This window comes from Vanellus vanellus (assembly GCF_965231255.1).
Source record: "Vanellus vanellus genome assembly, chromosome: 4".
NCBI classification, from domain to species: domain Eukaryota; kingdom Metazoa; phylum Chordata; class Aves; order Charadriiformes; family Charadriidae; genus Vanellus; species Vanellus vanellus.
The window spans coordinates 26,655,684-26,668,750 of NC_138909.1; the positions used below are offsets into that span (position 1 = coordinate 26,655,684).

The following is a 13,067-nucleotide window of genomic DNA, read 5'->3' on the forward strand; positions in this document are numbered from 1 at the left end:
AATTATTGTGGTCACTGAAGCAAGGTGAAGTAAAAACACAGTTCTGCTCATAACACACTACTGTACTTGCAACTCAAAACTTGAAAATAAATGTTTTTATTTTTTATAACTTATGAAAAATAGTCTGTTTACATTACAACAACAACTTAAATTAAATTATTGAAGCACAACATCAGGTTTAACAGACCATTAAGACTAGAGAATGTTATAAAATAGGCTTCATACATTACCTCATCAGTCAGCTTGTCTATTCTGTACAAGTTGGGATGGATCATTTTCATCAAATGAACAAGAGGCTGGCTCTTCATCTGGCACATTGCATATACGCGATCATCCAAGCGTGTACTCATGCCTGTTCTAAACGCTTTCTGTAAGAGAGCAGTGTTGTTACTCAAATAAATCCTGTATTTTATGTCACATCTAAACAGTGTATTCCAGATTTTTTGAAAGCGTTGAGCAAAGATAGCAAAGCTTTTCCAAAGAAACGCATCTTATTGAGATGCATTAGAATCTCAATCAAATACAACTTGAATATAATACCTTTTAAAACTTAATCCATTCTCCCTCTTTATTGGTGAATGAGAACAAAATAATTTTCCCCCCACTTTGTATAAACTTGTATGTGGTTGGGCCAGCATTTCTCATTTTTATCCTTGACAAATGTTACTGGCCTGGGAAACTCACCAATGCAAGATATCACAGGAAGAGATAAGCCTAACAGAGTTCAAAAAAGATACTTCTGTGGATAAGACTAACTCTGGTTTTAAATCAGTAAGAATTAAATGTTAAGAAAAAGCTTTGGAACAGAAATATACTTTCGTGTTTTATAGCAGAAACCAGGCTCTCATAGGATAAACTATTTTTTGTAATCTTTCCTACTGGATTTTTCAGATCTCCTTTAGAAGTAATCGGTAAGCGATCACTGTTAGAAGCAATATAATGGAATAAGCACCACATTCTGATTCTATGGAGAATATTCCTATAATCAAAGTTCATATTCACTTCTAGAACAAAGCTAAGTACATCAGTTCTCCTTGGCTGCCACAAGCATTTTGTTTTCTCTATATCCCAGGCTTTTTTATTATTAACAAAGATAATAAAAAATCCAAACCTCAACAACTTATTTTCTCAGCCACCCTTATTTCTGTCTTTAACACAGAACTTCTTGATAATAAATGGTATGGCTTTCCCCACCATTAACTGCATTGCTTATGCAAGTACCAAAGAAGTCCTAATCGGTATATTAAGAGACTAAAGTAACCACTAAGCCATAGAAAATAATTTATGATTAGATTTCTTACCAAACTTACATAAAAAGGTTTATTCACAATAAGAATACAAAGAACTTTCAGACACGAAAATCTTTAAGTTATTAATAAATCTCGTAAAAAATGAATTTTCTGCAGGGTTTTGCTAAGTCTGATGTTTGGTAATACAAAGATATTAAAAATAAATAAATAAAAAAGTAGTAACTACTATGTGAATGTCAAACTATATCACTTTAGTTTCTGTAATAGATTTCACTGTATCTTCATGGAAACTTGTTTTCCTTCTTGGTACTTTAAAGTACAAAGTATATGCATTGAAAAATATTTGACTTTTTTTCTTCATAAAATAAAATTGAAGTAGTACTAATTAACGGCATCCAACAATATGGGCAACACCAAATAGCTGCCAAAATCTGAGAAATGACATCTGTTAGAATATATATATATATATATTTATTTTCATTGTAAAGCAAAATAAGACAAAATATAAAAAAAAATAAAAATCAACTAAACCAATAAACTGCTCAGGCACTAATCATTTAAAATAAGCTAATATAGCCATCTTTTATGTCAAAGTCCTGTAAGCTCAAAGATGATAACCCAATTTTCATAATTTATAAAAGTGCAGACATTGCTTGACCTAGAGCTCAAGAATTCCTCATGTGAAACAATGGATTAAATATGAAACATTAATCCATTAGATTATACATACCTGTTTGAGAAGGGCCAAAATATACAGTGGAAACAGCTTGAGGGAATTTGGTGCTATCAGCATGGACTGCTGCAGATTTGAGGCAGTTGACATGTATGCTGCCAAGGAGTCTACCACGGCATTAACTAAGGCATCTCTTGCATCTGAAAGACTAGACGAAACTGAGCGATCCACAGCTGTTGGGTAAGGAGGATACAAGAAATTACTAGAGTTGGCCTCCTTCATTCCCTTGAATTTTGAAAACATTAGTTGTGCTTTTGAGTGATATTTTTAGATTTCAGAAAAAAAAAACCCAAACCAAAACACATCTGTGGTCCTAACTTTTTTTAGGAGTAATAAAGATGATTGCCTATACAGAAATTCACTTTTATGATGCTTCAAAAAAAACAGTGTGCTGACCTCCACTCCCTAGTTCCTACTCTTGGGAGAATTAAAAAAATTGTTTAAAGCAGTGGTATATATTCAAGACTAATTTTAAATCCTGTTTTAAACCCCTATACAAATAACTTAGCTATTGCTGAAACTCTCTGCTGTCCTACATACAAGATAAGATTTGCAGCAATTATTTTTGATTATTTTTTTTCCCACAAGAAATTTCTTCCATTAATTCAGTGGCATAATTATGATTAGTGTAAATGAACCTTCATCTTTCTCTGCTGAGAAAGGGCTGCAAATCCTTTGGTTGGAGGAAGCCACCTGCTGGACTGAATGCGCATTTAAGACAAGATACAGAAGTACTATTTATTTCTTCTAATTTATTTGACTATTAAGATACAACATAGCATATACTAAAAGGCTGCACAGAACTATACACGTTCAATGGCAGAGATCAGTCTACCAAACAGCTACTTATGACCCGGGTGTAGGGCATATGCAAGAATTCTCAAACCAGCAACAACAGGATAGAAGCATAGAAAGCTAATGCATATCTCGGACACACTGTAGTCAAAAGTTCCCTTTCAGTCTCCAGCAACTCACTAAACTCATTCTGTTTCTTAAGTAATCCTAGAATGCTAAAGTTTGAGATAACTCTCATTTTTGTATCATCATGATTGTTTTGATCCAGGTTTGTTATGATTTTCTGTCCTTCAATAAGCTGTAGAGAACAATTTAAGGCTCCTTTTAAAATATTAAAGTCAACTAAGTATTCAGACCAAGGAATATTCCAGTTAATAGTGTTTGCATAACCTTGATTTTGTCAACTTTTGTGTTCTCGGGCTACAGTGTGCTCCACCACAACCTTTTTCTACGGTACCGAGTCTTCATTCACTACTTCATTTAAACAGCTGGCAAAATTAAGAACATGCAAAAAGATACTTGAATCTTCCTGGTCTGCACTCACCCATGTTTGCTAAGAGGCAGACAACTGCTTGTACATCCGCTCCTGCATATACATCAGCCAGTGAACTTACTACAGGCAAGCAAAGTGTGTGTACTCGAATTCGACGTTCACCTAATAAAAATAAGTAGAAATCATGCAATAGGTGCTGGTAGAGTTATACAAATTCCGTCATTACAGCATATCCCCCCTTATCTAAGATGCACTCATTTTGTAAAAACACACTAGTCAGGAAATTGCTGTATCACTATCTCCCGTTCCTGTCTCTTAACCTGTTCAAATTCTGCAACGCTCTGAAGCATTCAACTTAGGAATCAGCACAAGTTCATAAACTAGCTTATAACATCCACAATAAGCGTCTTGATCCTACAAACGAAGTACATTCATTTCCATCCCCAAATTTTGTGGCATTTTCCATAATAGAAAGTAGCTGCTATTCTTTATGCCTGCCCAATGTACTAGCAACTCGCTCTAATCCATCACGGGTCTGTGCCTTTGGACAAAGTGCATGCCAAACACGTTATTGCTTGTAACAATGGCATGCCTTTTAAGTAAAGGAATCTTGCTGAATCAACTCTACGTAAGATGGAGATAAATTACATTTCCCCATCAAAATAGAGTTTATAAAGATTTACACTATGTGATTAACTGCCAAGCTGGCTCATTAGCTTTGATAAGATTCTCTTAGGGTACAGAGAAAAACAAAATGCTGTGGAACTAACTGTACAAATATTATGTTAGAAAAAGAAACAAAAAGCTCAGTGGCCAATTCATTTGAATTTATTTACCTTTGCTGGAAGTATACAAAAGAGCTGTTTGAAAACAAACCAAAGATGTGTCAGTCAGACTTTCCTCAATGGACATTTGTACTGCAAATCCAGCATCAGGATTGACATTGGCAAGGGACAATAAATCAGTAGATCGTACAAAAAAGTTCCCATGAAAAGTGTGTATTGAAAGACCTAGAAGCAGATTAAATAATTCAGAATGAGGTTAAAACAGCATGAAATACTCCTATCAATAATTAAAACCTACAGTCCTCTAGCTATGTTTAAGAAAACAGTTAAAATACTTATTCTAACTATCACGCAGAATCAATTACATGAATCATTAGACATTTCAGCATGATCCTGTAGAGTTCATGTTCAATTCTGAACACTCTAAACGGTGCCCTTACATTACACATCAACTTAGTTGAAGTGAGATAGTGCCATCTTAAGTAAAAGTAAAAAACAAAACAAAAATGGCAAAAGCTAACGTAACTTACATAAAGAAGGCAACTATCTTACCCTTCAGTGAAAGAGAAATAACCTAAAATCTCATCTTGCTTAAGACTAAGCACATACAAAATGATAGTTAACATGCTTACACCAACCTTCCCATATGAATCAGTATTTAAAACATACCTTTTGTACATCTTATGCGCATAACTGCTTCAAATCCAATCTTTCTTGTAAGGTATCTTTTAAGATCTTTTTGCAACTTCTCAGCCTGAGCAGGATTATGGCTACGATGGAAAGATGGATAGTAATAGATGCATCCAGCAGAATACTTGGACATGCAAGCTGTGAGGGAGAAAAACATATGGTTAAGAGGTAAAAAGTAACATGAAGTCAGGACACAAAAATTGTGTCCAACCTTCTGCAAGTCACATCTATGTTCATCTTTTTCTTGATATGACCCATATCTGTAAGACAATGAGAACTGGCCCAGACTCAGGCCACTGAAGACAGTGATGAGTCACCCCAACACACAATTACCTACTTATACACTTACTTCAATAAGCATGCTACCTTTTGCAGCTAAGACTGGAGTGCACGTGGAACTATTTAATGGTGTAAAGGCAAAATCAAGTGTATATGCAAAGACAAATCTTGGTTTAATAATGAAAGATGAGAACTCTGTTCTATCCCTGTGGTTAAACTTTCTTAATTCCTTGCCATCTGGCTGTTTCCTGTTCTTGATCAGGAGAGTACCTTCTCCTTTAAAACTGTGAAGTTCCAGAATAAATTGTCTGATACCATCAATCCAATACTCCTGTTCTTTACTGCTATCAACTTCAAAGCAATTCCTTTGCAGCATTACCTGCATTTACAAAAGCGCAACATGATTTGCACAACTTAAGAATTCCTGAAGTAGCCTCTGTTTCCAAAGAAAGACAACAGCGTGGAAAGAGTAAATGCATACATCAGATACTCCTTACCAAGAGAAGCTAGATCTGAATATTGTGAACTTAAGAGAAATAAATCCACAGCAGTCTGCTGGCCTGAGCAGTCCAGTGCCAACTTCTTATAAAAATCCGTTGCTGGACCAAGATGCTGGACCACCTTTGGTGAATAAATTATACAGGAAAGAGTTAAGGCCATGATCCCACTCTCTTAACACTTCATGGAACAAAAGACATACTATTCAGTAGCAAAGTATCTGAAAAGGAAGTCACCTTTAAGCAATAATTTATAGGTATTTCCACCTGTAGAAATTATTTTCCTCATGCTCTGTATTCTTTTAGTTTGTATTTACAAGCAGTTATGATCCTACTTTCAAGGAAGTTTATGTTCTCATGCAAATAAAAACTCATGTAACTATGTAACCCTTGCTGGATGCTGTAAACCACAAGGCCATAAAATTAATAAGAAATCATGTTTTAGGTCTAAATTTAAGATATCCATGCTTTGGTTCAAAACCCAGGTTAATATTAACTGAGTCAGAGATATTTGCAGCTTCTTTTGCTTGCCAAGAAAAGCTATAGATGAATGGCCCAAAAGACAGCTCGTACACTTTGGAACAAGTAATACCACACATACATGTATAAATTAGTGATCTTAAATGCATATAGACATTGAATAATTAAAATTTAGTGAATTGCTATAAAAAAAAAAAACAAGAGTTGATCTGCAGAACTATGCAGTCAGAAAGACATGGCCAGTCCCTTGTCTCATGAGACGAACATTCAAGGAAGTTTTTGTACCTTTGTGCTGGACCTTTGATTGGGATCTTCTCTGGAATGCAAAAGCCCCGCTCCCAAAGATGGTAACTGAGTTTGAAACACAGATATCCGACCACCCGTTGGAGACATCAGTTTAAACGCAGCCTGAAGAGCAGGGCCCAACGCACTGTGTGTTTCTCTTGTATTGGTGAACATATTTGGTAATGCATTCAATAGATCTTTTATCAGCTGCAGAACAGATGGAAAGGTGTTTGTGAGATTTTGCAAGCTTGAGATTTTCTGCCATTTCTAAAAAGCTGTATTGCCATAACTGAAGCGGAACAATCAGTACCAAATATTTCAGCTTAGCTTCAACACACTAAGGAAAACAAAGTCATAATTTTAAAAAAACTATGGTGCATCAAACAAACAACATGTAATAATTTTATAACTAAAAAGTAGCATTGGAATTACATATTATGAAGATAAGCTTGAATTCAAAGTTTAAAAGGAACCTCTATTTTGAATATTTAACTCTTTAAACTTAATGATACACTTTAAACATTCATACCTCTTTGCTTTCATGGAGATTTACAAGTAAACTGTCTGGTGTAGGTAGGAAAATATCTGTAGGGAGAACGGAAAAAAGCATTTAATTAAAGAAAAAAACCCATTAAAGTAGAAGAAAACATTTCACTGCCCACTGTTATTATATGTACCATGAAATATAGTCTTCTTTTCTGACACATATATTAGGGAGAATAGTGCAGCCTATACAAAGCTTGTTTTATTCAAATAAAAATTAATATTTGAATTTCACTTATTAAACACACTAACTACAGAGCAGGTGGTAAGACTATTTAAAAAAAAATATATATTCCCTATACATTCAATAAAATTGACCTAATACCAGAATATTTGAGATTCTAATGTCTTCTGGGAAAAAAAAAAAGTAGCTTCTCAAAAATTTAGTTTCCATTTGCTTTTTACTTACCATCAATATCTGAGACAATCAGCATCTGAGGCTGGGATAAACCTTCTTGCAAGTTGTAAAACTGAACAGTGCTGTCAAACGTTATGAACCCTATTCTTGTTCTTGAGTCTCCAGGCAGCCTGAAGCATTAAAAAAATAAACTATTAAGCCCTAAATTTCTCTCTCAAGACATATACATACACACAGCTCCTGCTGATGTTAGCAGAAACTCAGCTCATGTATACAGGGGTGAAGGGAGAACAAAAGAAAGGATATCTGAAACATGAATACGAGTAATATTTCTTCAGTGTTTTCTGAAAATCTGGGATAATGACACAGTTTACAAGACTAAGCACCCACTAATATATTGATGGTTCGTTCCAAGAGAGAACTTAGCAGGTTCATTTAAACATTACACTTACAAATGAACGAAGGTAGCCTTCTCCGTTCTTCAATAGGAAATAGTGCATTCTGCTCTTTCATAATTCAAAAATCACATTCACTGATGTAGTTACAGAGTACTTACAGCTCTAAACCCAAATCCAAAATCTCTAGAATGCAACATACTTATTTCTCATGTGGACCATATTCCTATGATGGTATTAATATACAAAAACTAAACTGTATTTCTCAAATATAACATAAAACATCAGCAAGTGCTGAAAACCATAATAGTGAACAAAACCAATAGAGGCAAATATTGTTTTTACCATTTGGGTATATAAATTAACAGGATGTACTGATTTTCCTACAGACTTTGCATGGGATTTTATGAGTTTTCCTAAAATAATTTAGCATGTTTCTGAGAATCTGTTGACAAAATACCTGTAAAGACCCGAACAAAGAAAGACTAATCCAATAAATGTGAGTGAAGAATTTTATTGTACATGTCAGTGTCTTTATCAGAAAATAAAATCAAGTTTCCTAAGAAAAACTTGTAGAAAATAATTTTCAGAGCAAGGCCTCCACAAGATGACAATTAGTTTTCAAGAGACATGAACATAGTGAAGTTTACTAACCCTTGGTCAAAAAGCACCACCAACAATCCCATACACGCTGTTCCAATGCAAAAATGAGAAGAGACAGAAAGCAGTACCAGGTAGATCTAAGTAACTGTGATCTAAAAACCCCAAACTGACAACAAAAATCCACCTAGGCAGTCACCCACTAGTGGTTACAACATTCCAGTATGCAGCACACCTCAGCCACTTTAGTGCAAGAACCAGCCAATTTAATCTCTGTAATTTAGTTATTTTTCTTGGTCTTGACACAGGGGGAGAGCGCACGTCATAGATGTTTGTACAAGCAACATATTGTTAGAAGTTACAGCTAAATATTCTTTGCAGATAAGTAAATTATTTGCAGAATCATCTTAATCACATGCAGGGAAGATAGCTGTTGAAGCAATCTACGTGATGAGAGCTGTTTTCTGGCAGGGTTGGTTTTTTCGTTTGGTTGGCTTTTTTTTATTTTTGTTTTGTTTTGGTTTTTTTTAGACATCTAAGTTGCATTTCAGAATCTCAGGCAACAGAATTCTGTCCTTTATGGACAGAGTGTTTAAACACTTTGTGCAAGTTTTCTGCAAAACTGTAGGTTAGTATTATTCATAATAAAACATTAGCTAATTTGAAAAGGTTATTTATAGTCTTACTTGTCTAGGTTTTCCAGCAATGACTGGCAGACTATTGTCAAATATCCAGCCTCCACTGCATTATGAGACACATCTAAAACAAATAAATATACCGCAGGCTGAGGAGGACGAAGCTACAAAGTAAAAAAATAAAAATAAAAAAATGTTCAAAAATCATATTTAAAGAAATGTTAAAAGTGATTAGTCATTAGAAAAGGAAGTGGGAACAGGGAATACATAAAAAATGCAAGGTATACATTATGCAATAAAACCGATTTACTACAAGTCATGCAGATACGCTTAACCACAATTCCCAGTGGTTAATAATTCCCGTTTGTAATAAGCATACAATGTTATGCTTCAGAACAGAAATTGGATATTTTAGTCTCTCCTTCCAACAGTCAACTCAAACATGACTCTGATGCTAGATATGGAATTCAGTCTTCAAAACACCATTGTTCTTCCAGTGTGTAGAAGATCCATTAAAGAGGGTTAAAGTATTCTACCTACATCCTTTGCCCAACCATATAACAAGCTGTATTTATTCACTGCCAAATGTCTTGGCCACAGTGATTCAATTCAAAGACAAGAGAACAATTTACTTTAGCTGTTGTTAATAACGTCATTATGAACAGGGCCTTTTCCTGAGGCCTTGTTTATCTTTCTTGGAGACAAGACTACTACCACAGCAATTCTAGGTGGACTCCTAGTTAGAATTGTTTCCGTCACAATTACTAACTAAAAATTTGAACCCAACTTAATTTTCTTGTTATTCCATTACCAGTCTTTCAAAATCTCTTCAAAATGAGGGAGAAACCCAGAAACCACTTTGCAAGAGACAAACCAGCTTATGCCACATTAAACTGTAGTGGATGACTACACACATTGCAATTGCCTAACTGACAAGCCTCTGAATATCTACATTTGCCAAAACTCAAAATAAAAATGAATTTTAACTATTCCTTGGTGTTAAGAGGACCTCCACAGGAAAATTAATATGCACCAGTGGGGCAATATGCAACAGTAATTCCAAACACATTTATAGTACCACGCAATTACTGTTGAAAAAACTTTTTTTACCATGTAGTCTGAGGAAGCAATGAATTCCACCGTAGAATTTTGGACCTCTGGCCGTTTGTGAGGCTCTCCATAAGATCGCGTCAGAGGATTATACATAAATTCTTCAGGAACTATAAAAAATAAAAAAAAAATATTTTTTTCCCCCAAAATTTTTTTATATATTTGTCAGCAGACAAAAACCATTATGGCAGCTACAAGCAAACTACTGCAGACGTGTTTCAATTATCACCAACAATAGAAAAAAATTCACATTACGGATACATAAAATGACAGAACATTCCAAGTATCCCAAGGATATCAAAGTTAAATAACAGGAAACAAAATAAGGTTTATTTTAAACAGCAGGATATCCCCACTTTAAAACACTGATGCAAATGTAATGTCTCTCTAAACTGGAGATACATGGATGTGATGGATGGACCACTTGGTGGATAACAAATTGGCTGGATGACCACACTCAAAAGAGTTGGGGTCAACGGTTTCATGTCCAAGTGGCTACCAGTGACAAGTGGAGTTCCTCAGGGGTTGGTATTGGGAGCAGTGCTGTTTAACATCTTTGTCAGCAACATGGATGTAGGGATTGAGTGCACCCTCAGCAAGTTTGCTGACAACACCAAGCTGTGTGGAGCAGTCAACACATAGGAGGGAAGGGATGCTATGCAGAGGGACCTGGACAGGCTGGAGAGGTGGGCCCAAGCCAACCTCATGAAGTTCAACAAGGCCAAGTGCAAGGTCCTACATCTGGGTCGGGGCAATCCCAAACACGAATACAGGCTGGGCAAAGAATGGATTGAGAGCAGACCTGAGGAGAAGAACCCGGGGGTGTTGGTGCATGAGAAGCTCAACATGAGCCACCAATGTGCACTCACAGCCCAGAAAGCCATCCACATGCTGGACTGCATCAAAAGAAGCATGGCCAGCAGGTTGAGGGAGGGGATTCTGCCCCTCTACTTCACTCTGGAGAGACTCCACTTGGAGTGCTGCATCCAGCTCGGGAGACCACAACATAAGAAGGACATGGGCCTATGGACATGTGGAGCAGAAGTCCAGGGGATGGCCATGAAGATTATCTGAGGGCTGGAGCACCTCCCCTCTGAAGACAGGCTGAGAATGTTGGGGTTATTCAGCCTGGAGAAGAGAAGGCTCTGGGGAGACCTTCCAGCCTTCCAGTACTTAAAGGGGACCTACAGGAAAGGTGGGGAGGGACTCTATCAGGAAGTGTAGCGATAGGACAAGGGGTAATGGTTTTAAACTGGAAGAAGGGAGATTTAGATTAGATATTAGGAAGAAATTCTTTACTGTGAGGGCGGTGAGGCACTGGAACAGGTTGCCCAGAGAAGCTGTGGGTGCCACATCCCTGGAAGTGTTCAAGGCCAGGATGGATGAGGCTTTGAGCAACCTGGTCTGGTAGAAGGTGTCCCTGTCCATGGCAGGGGGTTGGAACTAGATGATCTTTAAGGTCCCTTCCAACCTAAACCATTCTATGATTCTAAATAGGGCATTTCACAACAAGCTTCAACCTGTACTATTTCTGATAATCTCTGGCCTGGATTGCAGGCAGTATTAGCTGTCTTCATGTTGCCATTTGCATGTTGCATCAGCAGTCAATGGAATACGTTGATTTCATTATACAAGTAATCAGGATAATATGATTACATTTTCTTCATCTCCCAGAAAATTGCAAAACAGCCTTTTGCTTCAGAAAATGAACTGACTTCTGACTTATGATCCAGAGATTTTACAAAACGTCTTAAGAACGTTGTTGTTTTAATCTACATTTTAATCTAAAGTATCCCATGGACTGATACAATGCAAATATTTGAAAGACATTCTATAAATGCAAGCATCGCTTGCTACAAAAACTTACCATCATTAACTCTATAGCACAGATTGCATTTCCACCTCCTTTGATCAATGAAAGAAACAAAAGGGTTGATGTATGTCCTGCAGGATCTGCATCTCACTATTGTGCTTGATGTTATTACTGGTAATTGCTAAAAAGAAACAATGGAAAGCTGTAACAAAGACATGTAATACATTTTATGGAAAATATTACTGTGCAGTACAGTGCACAAAAGCTTCATAAGACTAGATATTCTGTCATCTTTCCTTTCATCTTTTTAACTAATTTTCATACAGAGTAATTATGATGCCTATTAAAAATATCCTCCCCTTTAAAATCAGAAGAAATAACATTTAATTATTGTCTCAACCCAATCTCACAAATTGAAGATGTAGTAAGATTTTTAATGAAATTGCTTTAAATTACACAGTTACAATAACACAGCTACTATGGCAAGAGGAATTATGAAAGACAGGACAACTTTGGGTGACTAAATATGACAGACAACAAACCTTACACAAAGAATACACATTATATGAAAAGAAGTCATACCAGACAGTGAATCATCTTTTTACATAAATACAAATAAAGTAGATTAAGAGGAGTTGCTTAACAGCTATGAACAGTGCTTCAATCCTACATTGTGCTTACCTTCTATTGACAGCATTTACCATGCCACTAATACATTCAACCTTAGCACCTCTCCAAGAGGATAAACACATTTTTGAGAGGTACCTGACAGTTCTGAGCCCAACACACAGAGCAGTAATTCAGAGCTTCAGAGAGCCACATGCAAGCAAAGATTTCCAACAATTAAAAAACCAAAGTTTTGAAGGACTTATCTGCAGATTTTCCCTTTTCAATTTCAATGAAGTAGTAATTTCAAGGCTTTTCTCCCCCTCCTCCTCTCTAAGCCCCACAAAATTTTTTGCTACTTCTGTTAAATTTAGGACCTATAGTTCATTATATTGTATTGTTTGAACAAAAATAGGACAAATGCATATACTACATCCATATACTAAAAAAAAAAGTAGGCTACTTTACCGTTAAGTCTCTGAAGGGATGTAGCAACAAACCCAAAGGAAGCTTAGCTTTGTTTAATAAAGCCTGTGTCTGTGGAATATTTGTCAACGTACATCGAAATGAGCTGAAAGGAAATAAAGACATTAAGTTGATAATGAAATTTTAAAAGATGTTAAAAACATTGTGTTAACACCTGATTTTAAAGACTTGAAATTTAAGAAATCCCATTTTACAACGCTGATTTAATAAACAAAATTAAAGCAAAGAGATTTA

General features: G+C 35.9%; 1 protein-coding gene across 1 annotated transcript in view; it reads right to left on the minus strand.

The window, feature by feature from the left end:
* SEC24B (SEC24 homolog B, COPII coat complex component) overlaps positions 1 to 13,067 on the minus strand; it is a 47,071-nt gene that overhangs the window by 6,954 nt on the left and 27,050 nt on the right. The window contains exons 8-20 of the mRNA XM_082482219.1: positions 12,816 to 12,918; positions 11,796 to 11,922; positions 9,929 to 10,038; positions 8,870 to 8,982; positions 7,240 to 7,358; positions 6,817 to 6,872; positions 6,288 to 6,494; positions 5,523 to 5,646; positions 4,726 to 4,884; positions 4,108 to 4,281; positions 3,323 to 3,433; positions 1,981 to 2,156; positions 231 to 368 (exon numbers count right to left, since the gene is read on the minus strand). Of these exons, the coding sequence (XP_082338345.1) occupies positions 231 to 368; positions 1,981 to 2,156; positions 3,323 to 3,433; positions 4,108 to 4,281; positions 4,726 to 4,884; positions 5,523 to 5,646; positions 6,288 to 6,494; positions 6,817 to 6,872; positions 7,240 to 7,358; positions 8,870 to 8,982; positions 9,929 to 10,038; positions 11,796 to 11,922; positions 12,816 to 12,918 (1,717 nt within the window). The remainder of the gene's footprint in view (positions 1 to 230; positions 369 to 1,980; positions 2,157 to 3,322; positions 3,434 to 4,107; positions 4,282 to 4,725; positions 4,885 to 5,522; positions 5,647 to 6,287; positions 6,495 to 6,816; positions 6,873 to 7,239; positions 7,359 to 8,869; positions 8,983 to 9,928; positions 10,039 to 11,795; positions 11,923 to 12,815; positions 12,919 to 13,067) is intronic.